The sequence below is a fragment of the Anomalospiza imberbis genome, chromosome 27 (genome assembly GCF_031753505.1).
Source record: "Anomalospiza imberbis isolate Cuckoo-Finch-1a 21T00152 chromosome 27, ASM3175350v1, whole genome shotgun sequence".
Classification (NCBI taxonomy): domain Eukaryota; kingdom Metazoa; phylum Chordata; class Aves; order Passeriformes; family Viduidae; genus Anomalospiza; species Anomalospiza imberbis.
In genome coordinates this window covers 854970-874673 of record NC_089707.1, presented here as the reverse complement: position 1 = coordinate 874673, position 19704 = coordinate 854970, and the positions used below count along the sequence as shown (strand labels likewise).

The 19704-nt window shown below is 64.7% G+C and overlaps 3 protein-coding genes across 3 annotated transcripts; 2 read left to right on the top strand and 1 right to left on the bottom strand.

Annotated features, from left to right (window-relative positions):
* Window positions 1-2822: 2822 nt before the first annotated feature.
* HMG20B (high mobility group 20B) lies at window positions 2823-9399 on the top strand. Its single transcript, XM_068173993.1, has 9 exons — window positions 2823-2963; window positions 5276-5375; window positions 5625-5828; window positions 6015-6135; window positions 6238-6290; window positions 6564-6639; window positions 6808-7023; window positions 7434-7566; window positions 8261-9399. Exons 1-9 carry the CDS (start codon window positions 2926-2928, stop codon window positions 8271-8273), a joined length of 954 nt encoding a protein of 317 aa, XP_068030094.1. The 5' UTR covers window positions 2823-2925; the 3' UTR covers window positions 8274-9399.
* A 191-nt stretch (window positions 9400-9590) lies between these two features.
* GIPC3 (GIPC PDZ domain containing family member 3) lies at window positions 9591-12463 on the top strand. Its single transcript, XM_068173996.1, has 6 exons — window positions 9591-9933; window positions 10377-10562; window positions 10876-11056; window positions 11488-11600; window positions 11741-11822; window positions 12057-12463. Exons 1-6 carry the CDS (start codon window positions 9685-9687, stop codon window positions 12206-12208), a joined length of 963 nt encoding a protein of 320 aa, XP_068030097.1. The 5' UTR covers window positions 9591-9684; the 3' UTR covers window positions 12209-12463.
* A 70-nt stretch (window positions 12464-12533) lies between these two features.
* TBXA2R (thromboxane A2 receptor) lies at window positions 12534-14658 on the bottom strand. Its single transcript, XM_068173989.1, has 2 exons — window positions 13412-14658; window positions 12534-12966 (listed from the first exon to the last, which is right to left on the bottom strand). The coding sequence occupies exons 1-2, from the start codon at window positions 14216-14218 to the stop codon at window positions 12715-12717; spliced, it is 1059 nt and encodes a 352-aa protein (XP_068030090.1). The 5' UTR covers window positions 14219-14658; the 3' UTR covers window positions 12534-12714.
* Window positions 14659-19704: the final 5046 nt, after the last annotated feature.

The window sequence follows — 19704 nt, the reverse complement described above, 5'->3', positions numbered from 1 at the left end:
AGATGGCCCCAACCCCCCAGAACCTAGATAAAAACCCACTCCGCCATTGTTCGGTCTCTTTTTCCTCCTCCTCCCCAGAAAATAAACACATGGAAACTGAGCCTCTCTCTCCTGGCTTCTGAAGCTCTGCTCCTCAGCCGTCCCCCAAGACTGAGCTAGCATAACAGTTCAGGGGGGCAGTCAGAGGGGATTGCATTACTCCAGTACCTCCAGACTGCTCCCAGTGACCTCAGTACCCACCTCAGCAAGGGGATGGGCCCCATGCTGCCAGTAGGCACCCCAGAATTCCAGTGACACCAGTACATCCTCGCTGCTCCCAGCAGCCCCGGTATTCAAGTGAGGTGTCCCCATGATGCCTGCAGTTGCCCGAGTTCCAGTGCTCCCAGTCCACCATCACACTGCTCCCAGTCACCCAAATGTGCCAGACTACAGGAGTGAGGGTACAGGGATTGTGGGCACTGGAACCAGTCAGCTGGGAGTCACTGGGACGCTGGGATAACCACAGATGTCATAGGGACCCCCTGCCTGGATGGGCACTGGGGTTAGTAGGAGTCGTGTGGGGGTACTGGGGTGACTGGGACTTTCTGGGTAATGATGTGCCCGGGGCCATTATGGGCCCCACTGGGATTGCTGGGGACAGTGTGGGGTCACTGGGACTCTGGGGTGGCTGCTGGAGTCATGGGACACCCCCTGTTGGGTGAATACTGGTGTCACTGAGAGCAGTGTGGGCTTGCTTGGGCAGCCTGTTGAGTAGGTACTGTTGTGACTGGGACCAGTATGGGCAGTACTGGGGGCACTGAGACCCTCTAGAGTGGGGTCACTGTGACTCTGCGGTGACTACCGGCACCATAGGGATCCCCAGCTGTGTGAATACTGGAGACACTGGGAGCGGACTGGAGGTCGTGGGGGACCTCCCCTTGTGTATTTAGTGGAGTCACTGGGACCAGTGTGGGCTGTACTGGGGTGACAAAAAGCAGTGTTGGGGGAGTACCGGGGTCACTGGGACTCTAGTCCTGGTGTCACGGGTACCCCCTGCTGGGTGGGTACTGGGATTGCTGAGAGCGGTGGAGCAGGGCAGCTGAAGCAGTGGCTGAGCCCCGAGGTGGGCACTGAGGTCACTGGGAGCGATGGGAAGACACGGGGGTCACCGGACTGGGGCGGCGGCGGCGGGACGCCGCCATGACCTTGCCCCTTTAAAGCGCTGCCCACCGAGGGCCGCTGGAGGTGCGTCCCCACACTTTGTCGTTGCCCCTTTAAGGCGCTGCCCTGACCACAACACTTCCTCGTCCCCACGCTGGCTGCTGATTGGTCGGGCCGCCAGCGGCGCGCGCGCGCCGCGCCCGCCAGCCCCGATCCCCCTTCCGCCGCTTCTCTCTGACGTCATCACATCCAGCCAACCCGCGTGCGGCTGCGCCCAGCGAGTCGGCGCCGAGCGGCCAATCGGCGGCGGTGCGGCGGGAACCTCGTTTGCATAATAATAGATGGGCGTGGTCAGGCGAGCGGCGGCGGCGGCGGGTCCGGACGAGGGATCCTGTGAGGGGGGAGCCGGGGGGATCCTTTGCGAGGGGCGCTCCTGGCGGGGATCCTGGGGGGGATCCTGTGGGGGGATCGTGTGGGGAATCCTCTGGGAGGGGCGTTCCTGGGGGGGCTCCTGTGGGGGATCCTTTGCGAGGGGCGCTCCTGGCGGGGATCCTGGGGGGGATCCTGTGGGGGGATCGTGTGGGGAATCCTCTGGGAGGGGCGTTCCTGGGGGGGCTCCTGGGGGGGATCCTGTGGGAAGGGCGTTCCTGGGGGGGATCCTTTGGGGGGCTCCTGTGGGGGGATCGTGTGGGGAATCCTCTGGGAGGGGCGTTCCTGGGGGGGCTCCTGGGGGGGATCCTGTGGGAAGGGCGTTCCTGGGGGGGATCCTGTGGGGGATCCTTTGGGGGGATCGTGTGGGGAATCCTCTGGGAGGGGCGTTCCTGGGGGGGGATCCTGTGGGAAGGGCGTTCCTGGGGGGGATCCTGTGAGGGATCCTTTGGGGGGATCGTGTGGGGAATCCTCTGGGAGGGGCATTCCTGGGGGGGCTCCTGTGGGGGATCCTGTGGGAAGGGCGCTCCTGGCGGGGATCCTGTGGGGGATCCTTTGGGGGGATCGTGTGGGGAGTCCTCTGGGAGGGGCGTTCCTGGGGGGGCTCCTGGGGGGGATCCTGGGGGGGATCCTGTGGGAAGGGCGCTCCTGGGGGGGATCCTGTGGGGGATCCTTTGGGGGGATCGTGTGGGGAGTCCTCTGGGAGGGGCGTTCCTGGGGGGGCTCCTGGGGGGGGATCCTGGGGGGGATCCTGTGGGAAGGGCGCTCCTGGGGGGGCTCCTGTGGGGGATCCTTTGGGGGGATCGTGTGGGGAGTCCTCTGGGAGGGGTGCTCCTGTCGGGACCCCTGGGGGGCCTCGGCGAGTCGCGGGGAGGGCACGGGTTGTGCGGGTGGGTTATGAGGGCGAGCCCATTGGGGCGCTGCGATGCCACCCCAAGAGGGCCGGTGAGGGGGTGCCAGGGGGGCACTGGGGCTGCGAGGGGCGCGCAGTGTTTTGGGGGTGAAGCTCTTGGGTCTCGGGAAGGGGGGTTTCTGCAGGGGAGGGCCCAGGGGGCGCTGGGGATCGCGGGTGGGAGTGGGGATGAGCCCGTGGGACCTGCGATGGCACCCCCAGGGAGGGGTGGGTTAGTGGGAGCGGGCTGGAGCCTGTGCCGGGATCCTGGGAGCTGGGGCGGGTGGAGAGGCCAGTAAGGGGCTGGCTGGGAGGACATACCGTTCGGGGAGGGCTCCTGTGATTTCCCCACGAGCGAGACGCCTCTGAGGGGGGTTTCGGCAGGGGGACCCCGGTGGGCACCATCACCCGATGACAGTGCCAACTGTGCTCTGTCCCCAGGGTGCTGACTGAGACCCCTGCCCATGGCCCACAGCACCAAGCAGCCGCCTGCCGCCCTGCTGTAAGTTCCACCACCTGCCACAACCTCCTCCGGCCACCCTGTTGTGTGTCAGTGCTCCTGGTGAAAGAGCAGCAGAAACTCACCCCCTTCCAAGCCTTGGGGGTGGTCTGTGTGTGCTGAGGTGGGACTGTCCCACGCTGCTCTGCACTGGGGCAGCCTCACCTCCAGTGCTGGGGGCACTTTGGGCACCACAAGGTCAGAAGGATCCAAAGCTGTTGGACAGTGTCCCAAGGAGGGGCACGGAGCTGGGAAGGGTCTGAGGAGCGGCTGAGGGCACTTGGCTCGTTCAGCTGCAGCACAGGAGACTGAGGGGAGGCTCCTCGGGGGCTGCAGCTCCTCCCGAGGGGAGGCAGAGGGGCAGGGGCTGAGCTCTGCTCTGGGACAGGGACAGGAGCCCAGGAAGGGCTGGAGCTGGGCCAGGCCTTGGCACGGAGCTCAGGGAAAGGTTCTTCCCCCCGAGGGTGCTGGCACTGCCCAGGCTCCCCAGGGAATGGTCCCGGCCCCAAGGCTGCCAGAGCTGCAGGAGCGTTTGGACAGCGCTGCCAGGGATGCTCAGGGTGGGGTGTTGGGGTGGCTGTGCAGGGCCAGGGGCTGTACTGATGATCCCTGGACTGATGATCCCTTCCAGCTCAGGATGTTTCAGGATTCTGTGATTCTAAGCATATTGGGAGATCAGAACCAGCAAGGGCTGAATTCCTCTGAGATTTGTGCTGTTCTGAGTTGTCCTTGGCCCTCCTGACACGGGGACTGGCTTGATGGGGAAGCGCCTCAGAGGTGGAGGGAGATGGATGCCAGAATGAACTGGCTAAGGAGGAATCTTATCTGAGATAATTTTACTTTTCAAAGCATCCTTAGGCATTTGAGGAATCCGGATCACAAAGGGGGAGGGTGATCCGTCTGGTGCTGGAGGGTGTCAGCGTGTTCCTGGCGAACACGATGATGCTGTGGACATCACTGAGAACATTGCTCTTGGAGCTGATAAAGCCAAAGGCTGGCCATGACCCTGCACAACCTCAGAGGGTTCTTTTTCCTCAGGAGCTGGAAGAAGAGGTGGTCTCACACGTTCCTGTAGGGTTTTTTGTGAATGTGGGGGTGTTGGCCCACATTCAGGGCACTGGTTGACCTCTGATCCTGGTGGAGGGACTTGTCCCACTTTTTCTGCAAGGGCCACTGCAGTGTCAGGCTCTGTGCTGGGGGCTTACAGAAGGGGCCCCCTAAGTTAACTGCAGGGATGGCTTGTCTGGGTGATAAATGGAGAGCAGTAGCTTAGGGTCTCTGCAGGGATTGGGGTTTGCTTCAGGTACATGATGTGGCAAACACAAGGGAAATTCCAAGGTGCATGCTGAGCAGGTTGGGATCGCTGTGGCTTTTGGTACATGTCTGTGCCAGGGCTTGTGTTTGGCCCTGGGCTGCTTCTCAAGTCTGGGCACCTGGTTGGAACCCAAGTGGGCATCATTTGGTGATACTCAGGAGCCCTTTGTGGCTCCCCTGATGTGGTGAGGACGATTCCAGCAGAGCAGGAGCTGCCTTGAGGACCCTGGGGTGTGAATGGGACAGGGCTGTGGGATGGAGCCAGCTGGAGGAGGTGCCGGGGGTGGGGGGGGGGGGGGGGTGGTTTAGGGTTAGGCTGCCCCAGGGTGATGCTGTGGTGGGACACAGAGGCTCTACCCACCTGGGGTGCTCAGTGGGGCAGGGAGGCTCTCCCCAAAGCAGCAGCTGATCCATGAAGCCATGGCAGTGACCTGGGGAGAGGGGCTTGGCCCCGCAGTGCAGCTGCTTGAGGTGTCAGGGAGGTGTCACAGACAGCACAAACCTGCTGGGGTGGTTGTGGCCAGAGCAGCTCAAGCCAGTGCCCTGCCCTCATCCTCTGCCTCCAGGGTTCTTGGGATGTGGGTGATGCTCCCAGGTGGTGCCCCTGGCGCCACGATCCAAACCCCTGCGGCTCCTGCTCCCTTGCAGAGTCCCTTGGGACTCCCCACCAAGGTGTGTCCCAAGCCCAGGTGACAGGCAGGGATGTGACTGTCAGTGTTACCTGACCCCAAGAGCCAACCCCCATCCAAATGTCCCCGACGAGTCCCACGGCTGCCACCAGACCTCAGGGCAGCTTTAGTGTGCAGGGCTGCCCTGCCCACAGTGCTGGGCTTCAGTGCCAGTGCTCTGCTGTAGCTTCCCCTCGTGGGAAGAAGGGCTCCGTGGCCGGCGCTGCGTTTGGGGCTGTTTGACTCAGGGGTTGCAGGGTCATGCTGCTGGGGCATGTGTCACTGTTGGTCCCCATGGTGTCCCAGCCCTCTCTGACGGTGCTCTGGTTGCAGACATGCCACGGGCAAGGCTCAGCATGGGAACTTCCTGGTGGCCATCAAACAGGAGAAGGGAGAGTCGGCGCGGGTGGGTGGCGAGAAGCCGGAGGAGGAGGTGAGTGCCAGAGCCCGTGTCCCTTCTCACACCATCCCTGGGAGTGGGGCCCAAGGTGCCCAGCCTGGGGCTGTCCCTGCCCCTCCGCTTGCCCTGCAGCAGCCCACATGAGTCTCTGGCTGTGGCCAGGGGCCAGGGAAGGGCTCAGACTTTGCCTTGAGGGCTGCATGGGCCTGGGGGCTGCTCCTGTGTCCCACTGATGAGATGGCTCTGATCCCTGATGGGCTGTCCCTTCCCCATGGGTGCCAGCCGGTGAAGAAGAGGGGCTGGCCCAAGGGCAAGAAGAGGAAGAAGATCCTTCCCAATGGCCCCAAAGCCCCCGTCACGGGCTACGTGCGCTTCCTGAACGAGCGGCGCGAGCAGATTCGCACACAGCATCCTGACCTGCCCTTCCCAGAGATCACGAAGATGCTGGGAGCAGAGTGGAGCAAACTGCAGCTCTCAGAGAAGCAGGTACTAGGCCCCAGCAGAGACCCCCCAGGGCTGAGCTGCTCCAGAGCCTGCTCCCCAAACCCCTGAGCTTGCTCCAAGAAAGGTGCTGGGCCCAGTGCTGAGGAGTGGGAGCTGGGCAGGGAGGGGTCAGCAGCTCCCGGCAGGCTGGGTTGGGTCAGGCTGAGGCCCCTTTGTGACCCAACACAGCGGTACCTGGATGAGGCGGAGCGGGAGAAGCAGCAGTACATGAAGGAGCTGCGGGAGTACCAGCAGTCAGAGGCCTACAAAATGTGCACGGAGAAGATCCAGGAGAAAAAGATCAAAAAAGGTGGGTTATGGGAGCAATGGCTTCAGGATCCAACCAGGTGCTGCCAGAGCCTTTCGGGGACATGAGGCTGGGCCCTGGGGTGACCTCCTTCCTCCCCTGCAGAGGACGTGGGTGCGGTGGCCGTGAACACCCTACTCAACGGGCACCCGCACAAGGTAAGGCCCTGTCTGGTCTGCCTGTGTGTGGGGAAACTGAGGCACTCGCACTGCTGGGCTGGCTGCAGGTGTGGGTGGGCAGCGGGAGTTCTGAGGCTGTGAGTCCCAGGTTCCTGGAGGGGTGGGAGGCAGAGCATAGCCATCCTCCCTCCCCACTTGCCAGACAGGGCCAGCCCTCACCCTGTCCTGGTGCCCTCATCAGCCCGGCCCCAAGATGTTGGGGTCCCCTCTGGTGGGCTCAGCCTTGCCCAACCCCTCCCTCTTATCTCTCAGGCTGGTGAGTGCAGCGACACCTTCTCCACCTTCGATGTTCCCATCTTCACCGAGGAGTTCTTGGACCAAAACAAGGGTAGGGGTTGTGGAGGGTCCTTGGGAAGCCCGTGTGGAGGGCCCTGGCTGGAGCGTGGGTGTTGGTGACACAGTGCTGCTTGGAAGAGCCGCGTGTGGGCTGGGCTTTGGGTTTGGGATGAGGGGGGTGTCCAGGGTCTGTCCCCACGGACACGGTGCTGTCCCACAGCCCGGGAGGCCGAGCTGCGGCGCCTGCGCAAGATGAACACGGAGTTTGAGGAGCAGAACGCCATCCTGCAGAAGCACACGGAGAGTATGAACTGCGCCAAGGAGAAGCTGGAGCAGGAGCTGGTGCAGGAGGAGCGGCAGACCCTGGCCCTGCAGCAGCAGCTCCAGTCCGTGCGGCAGGCCCTCACTGCCAGCTTCGCCTCCCTCCCCATCCCCGGTGAGTTGGGGGCAGCCGTGGGGCCCCCAGCTGCTGGGACCCCTGCCTGGGCAGAGGGGCACTGAGGGGTCCCCCATCCCATGCAGGGGAGCACTGTGCGGCAGTGGGGTGGTGGTAAGTGCCCATCTGCTGTTGGGGTGGGATCCTGCAGCACATGGGGACGTCCAGGAAGCCCAGGGATGTGACAGCCAGCTGGCTTCCCTGTTCTGGGACAGGGCAGGCTGGGATCCCTCCTTCTCTGGAGCCACGCAGACAGCTGCACCTCGGATTGGCCCAAATCCTTGTGTTTCTGGGCTTGTGCCACTGCAGGAGATGGCATCTGGTGCTGGGATCTCTTCTGCAGTCCCCAGTGCATGAGCAGTTTGGGCTGGGGACCTGCTGGCCCTGCTCACTGGGCTGTCACCTCACAGGCACTGGGGAGACCCCCACGCTGAGCACCCTGGACTTCTACATGGCCAAACTGCACAGTGCCATTGAGAGCAACCCCCTGCAGCATGAGCCACTGGTGCTGCGTGTCAAGGAGATCCTGTCCCGGATTGCCAGGTGAGTGCAGGGCTGGGACTGTGGCACAGGTGTCCCCATGGCACTGCAGGGTTGAGCTCCAGCTGGTGGTGATGGGAGCTGAGCAGGAAAGGTGTGAACAGAGATAGGCAGAGATGGTGCAGCTGCTCCAGGGAGCTGTGGGAGAGGGAAGCCCAGTCCCTGAATTCAGAAGGTGTCTCCATGTCCAAAGATGCTGATCTATTGAAGCAAGTCCAGGGAAGCTCACAAAGATGCTCCACGAAGGGGCTGGAGCCCCTCTGCTCTGGAGCCAGGCTGGGAGAGCTGGGGGTGCTCCCCTGGAGAGGAGAAGGCTCCAGGGAGAGCTCAGAGCCCCTTGCAGGGCCTGAAGGGGCTCCAGGAGAGCTGGAGAGGGACTGGGGACAAGGCCTGGAGGGACAGGACACAGGGAATGGCTCCCACTGCCAGAGGGCAGGGATGGATGGGAGATTGGGAATTAGGAATTGTTCCCTGGCAGGGTGGGCAGGCCCTGGCACAGGGTGCCCAGAGCAGCTGGGGCTGCCCCTGGATCCCTGGCAGTGCCCAAGGCCAGGCTGGACAGGGCTTGGAGCAGCCTGGGACAGTGGAAGGTGTCCCTGCCCATGGCAGAGGGAGGAGCTGGATGAACTTTAGGACTCCTTCCAATCCAAACCATTGTGGGATTCTGTGACTCAGCTGTGCTTTTCTCCCTCCTCAGTGAACACTTGTGAGAGGACCAGTCCTTCCAGACCCCGGACCTGGCTGGACCCTGGGCCTGTCCCTTGGAGCTCACTCAAGGGACAGACTCTGCAGGGGCTCTGGTTGCTCCCCCTGCCCCTTGCACCTTCCTGCAGCCAGGACCCCCAGCCCTGACTGCCCGAGCCACGGCTGCACAAGCTCCAGGGACCTTGAGCTTCGGGGGACAAGCAGTGATAGGGCTGAGAGCCCAGCTGGGGCAGTGCTGGGAGAGAGTCAGCATTGGTGTGAGCACTCCTGGTTTTCCCCTGGGCCCCCCAGCCCTGCCTTGCCAACCAGGGGCTCCCTGAAGCCTGACTGGGACAGGGGAGGCACTGGTGGGTTTGGGCCTGGAGTGAACACACCCCGGTAAGGTGAACTGGGGCTGTGGGGACTGTGGGGTGACCAGGACTCCCTTGGTCCTGGTGCTGCCTCCTGTCCCCTGGCCAGCCTGGGAGCCCCTTGGTCCCATCCCAGCAAGGGCATGAGGGCAGCTCCTTCCCACCATCTGCTTCAGCTTTTATTTGATGGGTGCCTTCATGCCCTGCCCCTGTCAGCCCCCTTCCCCTCCACATCTGGGACCAGGCTGTGAGCTCCTGAAAGCAATAAAACTCTTTAGGCCAGAGGGGAGCTGGAACTGTGACCCCCTCCTGGGGAAGGAAGCGGAGGAGAGCTGGGACTGACCCCTGCCATGGTGGGGACTCCTGGAAGAGGAGAGCTGGGACCCACCTTGTCCTCGGGTGGGGACCCCTGTAGCAGGGGAGCTGTGACCGACCCTTTTCTGCTTGCAGGGACCCTGGGTGTGCTGCACTGGCTTTTGCCTCCTGCCCCTTTTGCCTGAGCCCCCCTGCTCTTGTGGGACCACTGTGCTGGCAACCGGGGTCAGGCTTGGTGTCCCCGGGACTGCCTGTCATTAATCTCAGACTGTGTAATTAGAGAGTGTCTTATTTTCTTACTTAGCACTACATGGGCCTGGCCCTGGCCCTGGGTCTGACGGGGACCAGGGTGTTCCCACCCCTCCCTCACTTGCTGGGCCTGCGCTGTGCATCTGCCATTTGCCATCTCCTGCTGCCGCTGGGCTGGGGATGGAGATGGGAGCAAATAAATGTGGGAGAAAACCGCTCTGGTCCCTTTGTGTTTGTGCTCAGCGGGAGCTCTGGAGCTGATCCTGGGCTTGATTGTTGGGGTGGATCCGTGGGTGACAGCCCTGAGCCCATCGCTGCAGCCCCCCGCCCCAGCTGGGGAGGAGGTGATGGTGCTGGCTCGGGGCCGGGGCTCTTCCTACGTGGCAGAGCTCACCCGATCCCCGCGGGTGACCTGCGCCACCGGCTCAGGTTCCCGGCTGCGGGCATCACCTTACGGCCGGCGGGGAGCCAGCCCCATCCATAATTCAGCAGCGCCGCAGGGATGCAGCGGGCGGGCAGGCACGGCCGGCAGCCCCCCGAGGGCGGCCCCATGGAGAACGGCGTGGGGCAGGAGCCGGGGACCCCCGAGCCGCCCGGCCCCGCAGCCCCCCGGGCTCCCCGCGCCCGGCCCAGGCTGGTGTTCCACACGCAGCTGGCCCACGGCAGCCCCACGGGGCGCATCGAGGGCTTCACCAACGTCAAGGAGCTCTACGCCAAAATCGCCGAGGTCTTCGACATCTCGCCCACCGAGGTGAGGGACTGCGGCCTGGGGCGGGGTCTTCCAACCAGGCAGGGACACCCACCCTGAGGCACTGTCTGTGGCCTGTGCTCCCCCAAGTCCCCAGATGCTTGCAAATGTAGTCCCCAAAATTTTCTGGAAGTGTTATGGCCTCAGGGTTGTATTGGCTCTTCTGGGGACGGCTTGGGGGCTCTGTGCTTCAGTTTCCCCCCGGCGTTTGTGGGCAGGGAGCTGTGGCTGCCAGTTCCTGGCTGATTCCAGCTGCCTGGAGCTGGGGGAAGGTGCACAGGGATGGGGCAGTGCAGGGTCCCCAGGCAGGCTGGGGGTCCCTGGGCCCCTCTGTTCCAGCAGTGCCCAGATCTGATTGAATCCCCCTGAACTGGCCATGGCTCCCCTGACACCTCTTGCCCTACTGGGGTGTCCCCAGTCCCTGCTGATGGGGTTCCCCGGGGCAGATCCTCTTCTGCACGCTCAACACGCACAAGGTGGACATGCAGAAGCTGCTGGGGGGACAGATTGGTCTGGAGGATTTCATCTTCGCCCACGTCCGGGGTGAGACCAAGGAGGTGGAGGTGACCAAGACAGAGGATGCGCTTGGCCTCACCATCACAGACAACGGGGCTGGCTACGCCTTCATCAAGGTGAACCCCCAGGGAGCAACCCGGGGCTGGGGCAGCCCTGGGCACTGTGGCCCTGCAGGTGACATCCCCTGCGCATCCGCTCCCTGGCACCAGGCTTCTCCCTGATTCCCCACATCAGTCCTTCCCTGGGTCCACCCTGGCCCTGGGGATCTCCCCTGCCATGGGGACGTTTGGAAGGGCTTCCCCGCCTGACCTGACTACCAAAGGGCATGGGACCACCGAGGTGGTTGTGTGTGGGGTGGGATGGGGGTTGTGTCTGACTGTCCCTTTGTGCCGTGTGGTCGCTGTGTCCCTGTCCCACCGTGGTCCCCAGAGGATCAAGGAGGGGAGCATCATCAACCGGCTGCAGACAGTGTGTGTGGGGGACAGCATCGAGGCCATCAACGACCACACCATCGTGGGCTGCCGACACTACGAGGTGGCCCGGATGCTGCGGGAGCTGCCGCGGGCTCAGCCCTTCACCCTCCGCCTGGTCCAGCCGAAAAAGGCCTTTGGTGAGTTGGGAAGGTCCCCCTGCTCTTGTCCTGGGGACCCTGGGGTTGTCCCCAGGCCCCTGTGGCCCTGCAGTCCCTCCCCAGCGACCGAGTGCCTCCCAGAGTTTAGTGCCCCCTGTGTGTACCCCTCTGCACCCCCACTATGTGTGTGTACCCCACACCCCTGGGGCACCCACATGGGGGTCCCCACACCTGCTTGTGCCCTCGTGGGCACCCCCTTGCTCTGTGAGCATTGCCCAGAACATCCATGAGCACCTCATAACCATGAGCATCCCCCCCTGCACCCCTGAGTGTCTCTGACACCACCCCCGTCCCACACACGGCTCACCCTGCAGTGCCCGTGGGGGGCTGGGGGGTGGCCGGGCAGTGAGCAGCCAGGGGCTGGGGATGCCCGGTCCTGCCTGTGCCCTCACCCCCGTCCCGGGGCACAGACATGATCGGGCAGCGGACACGGACAGGCAAATCCCCAGGCGAAGGCAGAGTGGCCAGTGGGAAGGAAACGCTGCGGCTGCGGACACAGGGTCCGCCCGTGCTGGAGGAGGGGGTAAGGTCCACCCGAGTCCTCCACCTCGAGCCTATGGCTGCTCACCCTGTCACCCTGTGCCAGGGTGGGGATGAGCATCCCCGTGCCCCTGGGCGCTCCCTGCACTGCCCAGCACTCACCCGCGGGCGCCTCGCCCCCAGCCCAGCCCCTCCGAGGAAGAGGATGCCCGGCGGGTGGACGATCTGCTGGAGAGTTACATGGGCATCCGCGACAGCGAGCTGGGTGAGGAGGGGGCCTGGACCCTGACCTGGAGCTGACCCTGCCCCTACCCCTACCACTGACCTGTCCCTGTCCTGACCCTCTCCCCTGCCTCTTCCCCAGCCCCTGCACTGACCCAGCTCCTCCTCCTGACCCAGCTCCTGCCTCTTCCCCCGCTCCTGCCCCAGAGCCTGACTCAGCCCCTGCTCCTGTCCCAGCCCCTCACACTGGCCCTGACCTCCTTCTTCTCCCCAACAGCCTCGACGATGGTGGAGGCTGCCAAGGGCAGCCCCAGCGTGGCCCAGCTTGCCCAGGGGCTGGACTCGGTGCTGGGCGAGTTCGCCTTCCCCCAGGAGTTCGTGGCCGAGGTGTGGGCAGCCGTCTGCCACCCCAAGGGGGATAAGGAGTAGCTGGGTCACTTTTGTCCTCTCCCCACACCCCCACCTCATCCCCACCCCATGTGGGGCTGAGGTGCTGGTGGAGGTCCCATCCTGTCCCCCACACCCTCCTGAGCAGCACCTAGATCTGTCCCTTGGCTTGGGGGGCAGAAGGCTCCCAACCCACCCACCTTCCTGAGGATCCCCCTTGCACATCCCACAAGGTGCTGGGCAGTGGCTGTGGCTCATTAAAGGAGACTGGAGGAGAAGGGCTGTTGCTCTGATTGTCAGCAGGGTGGGTTCCTCCCAGGTGCCCTCCCTGGGTCCCCCCTGGGTGGTCACCCCCAGCAGGCACCAAGAGCTGCACGAGCTGTGCTTTATTGGGGACGGGGAGGGGGAAGCAGCCCTGTGCCCCCTGACAGCCCCTTGGCTATTGGGCTTGTGAGGGGGGAAACCCCTGGATGCAGGTAAAGAGGATCCCCTGTGGGGGTGGGATGAGGATGGCCATGTCCCCCTGCCCAGTGCCCGTCCCCAGGGTGCTACTGCAGGACAGAGCCGGCGGTGAGCTTGCGGGGCAGGGAGGGGCTGAGGGAGACGATGGAGGGCCGGGGGGGCAGCCGGGGGTACACACGCTGCAGCACGGCCCGGCGGAACAGGATGTACACCCAGGGGTCCAGGATCTGGTTCCAGGTGACCATGCGGATGTAGATCAGCAGCATCTCCTGCGTGTCCGTGGGCAGCACCTGGGCCTGGCCAGGCAGGTGCTGTAGGACCATCTGGACAATGAAGATCTGGGGGGAGAAGGGGACAAAAATGTCAGTGGAGAATCCATGAGCTGCTCCAAGGTGGGGAAGCGATGAAGGTTGAGGCACTGAGCCCCTTGGAGGAGTCCTGGCCCGGTTTGGGGCACTGCTCTGCCTGTCACCAGGGGCCAACTCGGGGTGCAGAGACGTGGCAGGGGGATGCCAGCAGGGGAGGTCTTACCAAGGGGACACCCCCAGGCCTGGGACCTCCCTAGCAGGGACATGGAGGGGACACAATGAAAGCTGGGACCTCACTGTGAAGGGTGGGGGACACCAAGCCCCAGGAGGGACATTGGAGGGAGGTGGGGGGAACACACCAAGACTGAGACCCCACAAGGAGGAATAGGTGACACAAGGAGGAACAGGGGGGACATGAAGACCCAGGAGGGACAGGGAGGGGTGGTGATGGAGCACACCAGGACAGAGGCCTCACCAGAAGGGGCATCCAGCAGATGGTGGCGATGATCATGATGCCCACGAGCTGCACCATCATCTCCACCTCGCTGTCACGGCGCCGCTGCACCGACTCGCGGTCGTGGTAGACGCGGCAGAGCGTGACCACGCTGACGGTGTTGAGGACAAAGGAGAGCAGCACGGAGAGGATGCCCAGCAGTGCAAAGAGCAGGCAGAAGATGACGTTGCCAGTGTCGGGCAGGAGGGTGAGGAAGCACCAGGAGCCGGGGAACTGCAGCGTGTAGCGTCCCAGCCCGAACACCGGCAGCAGTCCCAGCACACAGGAGAAGCCCCACACCAGCCCCACGATGGCCCAGGCGCGGCGCTTGGAGAGGCTGGTGGAGCGCGAGAAGGGGCGGTTGATGCCCAAGAAGCGCTCCCCGGCCATGGTGGCCCCCAGCAGCAGCGGGCACTGCCCGAAGAAGACCATGGAGAAGCCGAGGAAGTTGCAGAGGTGGCAGCCAGGGTCGACCTCGGCCCAGGAGAACTTGGTGAAGTGGTAGGGGATGATGACCGAGGCTGTCACCAGCAGCCCCATGAAGTCTGTGACCACCAGCCCACAGAGGAAGATGAGGAAGGAGGAGCGGGCCTGGCTGGAGAGCTTGCGGGAGGAGCTGACCAGGACACAGAGGGCAAAGAGGTTGGAACAGAGGCCGATGAGGCCGAAGGCCGTGGAGAACCAGGGTGAGGCGATGCTGTTCTGTGCGCTGGCACGGCCATCGCTGGCGTTGAACACCCCGAAGCACGAGTCTGCCTGCCCGGCCGTGCTGCTGTTGGGGGGCTCCATGTCCCGCACCCCCTCCTGCTCCTTCCAGCAGCCTCAGGCACCCACCTGGCTCTGCTCCATGGCTGGAGCCCCCGCCGCTGCCAGCACCAATCCCGCCTTGCCCTGCAGGGGGAACAGGGAGAATTTAGGGCTGCTCCCTATGGCCAAGCCCACCCATCATCCATCCTGAGCCTGCAGATACGGGGTCCTCCAGGGTCTGCAGAGAGGGACACCAGGGTGGGACCCCAACCCATGGAGAGGGACACCAGGGTGGGACCCAGCTTGTGCCTCCCCCAGGCGCAGCTGCAGAGGGTGCCAAGGGCTGCAGCCCTACAGCTGCCAGGATTAACTGTCCCAGGCCAGGAGCCACGTGGGGCTGCAGCCACGAGTCTGAATCCCAGCACAGTGGGTGCTGGAGGAAACTCAGCTTTGACAGCCTGGCTCCCTCCTGCCCCAGGGGGACATAGCCAGAGATCCCTGGGCCATCACCCTCCATTGGTGAGGGACACAGTCTGAAGGATGAAGGCACAGAGTAGCTGCACCACGGCATGATCCTGACACTCTGCCTGTCCCTGAGCATAAACCCCTGGCTCATTGTGAGATGCCCAATTCCTCCAGTGTGCTGGGGAAATCTGAGGTACAGCTTCAAACCTGTACCTCAGGTTTGCTGTGCTGCAACCCTGGCACTGTGTCCAAACCACAGCCAGTGTGGGTGACAGACCTGCTCTGCCTTCCTGGCACCCCTCAGAGTGGGAGCTGTGGGTTTGTCACCAGGACAGTGGCTGTGACAGGGTGTGACAAGGATGGCTGTGGTGGTGGACAGCCTGGTCAGTGTCACTCTGCCTCACTTGGGCTGGGAAGCATCTAGAAATCATAGACTCGTGGACTATTCTGGGTTGGAAGGGACCCACAAGGTTCATCAACTCCTGGTCCTACATGGCCCTCCACTGCAAATTAGTCCAGGCTGCAAATGGGATGATGTGGGACAGGACAGAGACATGGCAACAGTGGGGTCTGGACAGCCTGGGGCACAGACCCCACAGGGACCACACCCCTCCTCTTCTCCTGGGACCCATTTCTCCAGGCTGTGGATGTTCTTGCCACCCCACTTCCCCCAGCCCACCCTCTTGGCTGACATGGTCCTCAGCCCAGTGGCCCCAATAGAATGCCCAGTGAGATGCCCAGCCCTACCCCAACATGCCACCCCTGCAAAGCCCCCACTGCAGTGCTCCTCCCTCGTGCAGGGTGGCACTGCCACCTGTCTTCTGTCCCTCAGAGAAGTTAAACCTCACAGCAGCTCTGATCATTGCCAGCCCTGGCTGTTTGTCCATCACTGGCCTGGCTCTGAGTCCCCATGCCCTGTGCTTCACCCCAACACCTCGCTCTGGCCCCTGGTGTGAGGCTGGCCACAGGGCTGGGAGCCCCTGCACACACCCGAGGCACGCGCTGATCCCACAGCGCGGCTGGGCTGGGATGGGGCCAGGCATTGCAACACCCGCCGGGGCGTCATCCCGGTGACACGCGGGGCGAGGGTGCCGGCACCCTGCCCGTGCCCGTGCCGGCCGTGTCACAGGAGCTGCAGCCCTGGGGAGCGGGGAGAGGGCCAGGGATGGTGCTGGTGGCTCGGGCCCATCGCTCTCCTGTCCTGTGTGGGGGGCTGGCAGAGCACGGTGCTGAATCACTGCGAGGGTGGGCCCTGCTTTTTCCATGAGCCGAGGGTGAAAACTCGCTGCTGTTTGTTCTCACTGGTCCCGGAGGGACCACGTCAGCCCCACGTCAGACACGCGGTGAGGCCTCAGCATGACATTCTAAGACCCTAAGGAGTCACCAGCCTTTCCCACGTCCTCTGAGAGGTGACAAAGTCACCCCTGCCCCGCTGTGGTGCCACGCGAGTGCCTGGTGTGCCAGTCCCACTCCAGTTGTCCCTTGCCATGTACCTGCCCACACTGTCCCCAGACATGTTCCCCTTGTCCCAGGGGGCTCCCTCTGCTCACTGGGGTTCACGCTGTCCTGCTGTCCCTGTTACCTGGGTGCTCACAGCCACAGGGTGCTCCTGGCTGCCCGCTGGCTCACTGTGGCAGGGTACGACCCCTCCCTACAGTGCCCAGTGGTGGGGGGGGTCTCCCTGCAGTGGTACCTTGGCCAGGCAAGGAGGCAGCAGCCCCAGAAGCTCCAAATCCCAGCATTACCCACATCCCCTCCCTGTCCTCCCTTCACCTCCTGCCCGACGAGAGCACAGCCTGGACCCCTCTGTGGCATGGACAGGGACCCCGGGGCTCGGAGGACTCTGAGCTGGGCCCAGGGCTGAGCAGCTGGGACCCCCCTGTGCAGAGCTGCCTCAGCTGGGCACAACACTTAGAGAGATTCAAATATTTACAAGGGGCCGCTCAGCAGCTGCAGGGCTGGGAGTGAACCTCTGCTGTGCCAGAACACACCAGTGCTGCCGCTGGGAAGGGGCTCGTGTGGGGGTGGGGGGTCCCCACTTGCCATCCCCCCATCACAGGGGGATGCAGGAGGATGGACACATGTGGGGACAGCAGGTCTCTGAGCCCAGGGACTGCCCCCACTGACCCCCTGTGTTCGGGTATGGGGTTCTGGACCCAGCAAAATGGACATGCCAGGGGAGCAAGGGTTTGGCAAGGGGTGCTGGGGTAAAATTCTGGGGGAGAGGAGCTAGCTCTGAGATGTTCTGTTTGAGGCACTGGCAGTGGGGTGTGGGGGGCTCCTGGCAGCACTGCAGGTTTGGGTCCTGCTGCAGATGCACCAAGGCTGCCCTGCCTCTGCTGGGCACTGCTTCCTGCCCTGGCCACATCCGAGGGGAGTGAGGGAAAGGCAGATGGGGAGTGTGGGAAGCTGCTCCTTATCAGCTTCTGCCCCAGCCCACTGCTTCCCCAGGCTTCCCCAGGCAGGACTGGGCATGGGGCCTGGACAGGGCTTGCAATATCACGCTGGGGTGGGGGCTGGGAGAGGCACCACACACCTGCAAAGGGACCCCCAAACCAGACAGCAGCGACTCCCCCACGCCCCATGGTACCCTCGACCCGGGGTCTGCCCCTGGATGTGGTGCTTAGCCACAGGGCAGCCGTGCAGAGGATGCTGCAGGGCGTTTGCATTTATCCCTTGTGTGGCCACTCTCTGCTCGCTGGAGCTCTCCAGGACGATGACCTTCCTGCATGATCCCTTCTGTCTCCACAGCCTGATGCCCCTGGTGCAGGTGGTCCCATGGGACACTGCGTCACCTGTCAGGGATGGGTGTGGTCCCACTGCCACCTCCCTCCAGCCTGGGGCTCTGCGGGATCAAATCAGGTCGAGGTCATCGGCTAGGACAGGAAAGGCCATGGGGATGAGGACTTGGCAGGGCATCAGTGTTCCTCCCTAGACCCACAACCATCACAAGGACCAGCTCCTGAAGAAGTTGGCCTGGTCTCTGTCAGAGACATCCCTAGGACACCTAGGACAGAGGACATTTCTGGGAAGCGGTGACACGCGGGATGGTTCCTGCCAGGCATGATAACTGTCCTCGCCGGGGTTTTCCCTGTCCCTGCTGTCGCCCAGGGCTGAGGTCCCCAGCCTCTCGTCAGACTGGGAAACCACTGGCACCATCCCCATTACAATCTCCAGGGCCCCGGAGCCGGGCAGGCGGTGGCTGGAGGATCAGCCCGGGTGCCCTGGAGTGCAGAAGCTGGGGCTCGGCAGCCCTGGGGCACCAGAGGCCCCCGCCCCGCGGCCGCCTCCGCCCGCAGCGTCGCGGCATCTCGAGAGCTTCAAGGCTGCGGGGCCGCCCGCTCCGGCAGCCCGAAATAGACCCTTCCTTTCCCGGCCCTTTCCTGAGCCTTTCCTCGTCCTTCTCCGGCTCTTCCCAGAGGAACCAGCGGCACACGGGGGCGGGGGGCGGATGGCGGCGGGCGGGGGGGACCCGTCCCCGCGGGGGAGCCCCGACAGCAAATCCTGGTTCCGACGGACGCCGAAGATACGCCTGTCGCGGACCCTCGGTCCCGGGGACAGACAGACAGTGGGGGGAGCGGGGACACCATGTGTCCGTCCCCCACTATGGGGTCTCCGCTTCCCCTCCCTCGAAACGCCCCCGATCCTCGGGGCTGTGTGCGAAGCCGGCGGCTGAGCCGGCTGCGAGCGCCCCGAGAGCCTTGGGAGCCGCTGGAGACCCGACCGTCCTACACAGCCCCAGGAGCCCGCACAGCCGCTCCGTTCGTCCCAACCCGGCGGTCTGTCCGCCCATCCCCGTCTCTGTCCGTCCATCCCAGCCTTCCGGGCTCTTCGTCCCTTGGCCCCGTATCTCTCGCTCCCCTCCAACGCCTCCCTCCCCGCACAGACCCGAGCCCTACCTCGCTGCCGGCGGGACCCACCCGGCTCGGCTCGGCTCGGCTCAGCCCGGCTCAGCCCGGCTCGGCTCGGCTCGGCTCGGCTCAGCCCTGCTCTGCTCGGCTCGGCTCAGCCCGGCTCGGCTCGACTCCGCCGCGGGGCGGGGGAAGGCCGGGCTCGCCGCGCCCCCCGGAACCGGCCCCGTCCCTCTCCGCTCCCTCCCTGCCCGGGTCGGGCCTCTAGGCGGGGGTGGCCCCCCGGCCCCATCGCCCCCGGTCCGGGCAGCGCCCCTCCGGTGCAGCCCCCCCGGTGCCGGTGCCCAAAGCCCCCCTGGCGGAGGCACCCGCGGCCGGGTCCGTTCGGGGCTGCGCTCCCGCCCCGTTACTCACTTGTTTACTCGAGCGAGTCCCTGCCCGGGCGGGCTTCAGGCGGGGGTGCTCCGGCCGTGCCGCCCCCCCAGCGGGACCCGCACCGCGGTGCGGTCCAGCAGAGGGGGCGTCCCCGCCGAGCCCCGCAGCGACCCCGGGACCCGAGAGGGGAGAGGCAGCTGCGGCTCCGGGCGCTGGGGTGGGTCCCAGGGCAGCAGCCCTGCCCTGGGGGATTCGCCTCCCGGGGGTTTTCCCAGCCCGGCAGCTCCGAGCTCGGGATGTCGCTGCGCTGTCCAAACCCGAGACCAGCAGCGGTGGCACGTCCCCAGGCAGTGTTCCCTCCCATGGTCTCAGACGCGATAGTCTCGGTTGCTCCTCGTGCTCTGCTGAGGAGGGCAGACCTCGGCTCCGGCCTCAGAGCTGGGAGCGCCTGAGTCCGCGGGGCCCGCGGGGACATCCCGTCAAGGCGAGCAAGGGGCACAGCGGCTCGGCGCTCAGGTGGGTGCCCAGGCAGGTTTTCCTGGCACCGGCTGGGCAGGGAGGGGCTGCAGAGCCCATGGTGCCGCTAGCCCTTGGTTTGGAGCAAAGATTGTCGCAGAGAAAGCCCCGGCGGAAGGCAGGGCCAGCCCGCAGAGCTGGAGTGGCCCCACCGGCAGCGGAACGCGCGGGGCTCGGCCGCTGCTGGCCCAGGTGGGGCCGGGGTGTGCCCGTGAGCAGCTGAGCCCATCACGGATGATGGGACACGGGGCAGCTCCACCGACAGCCCCGCCCGGGCGTGACCCGGCCGAGCCGCTGTGTGCCCCGCACAGCTCAGGGCTG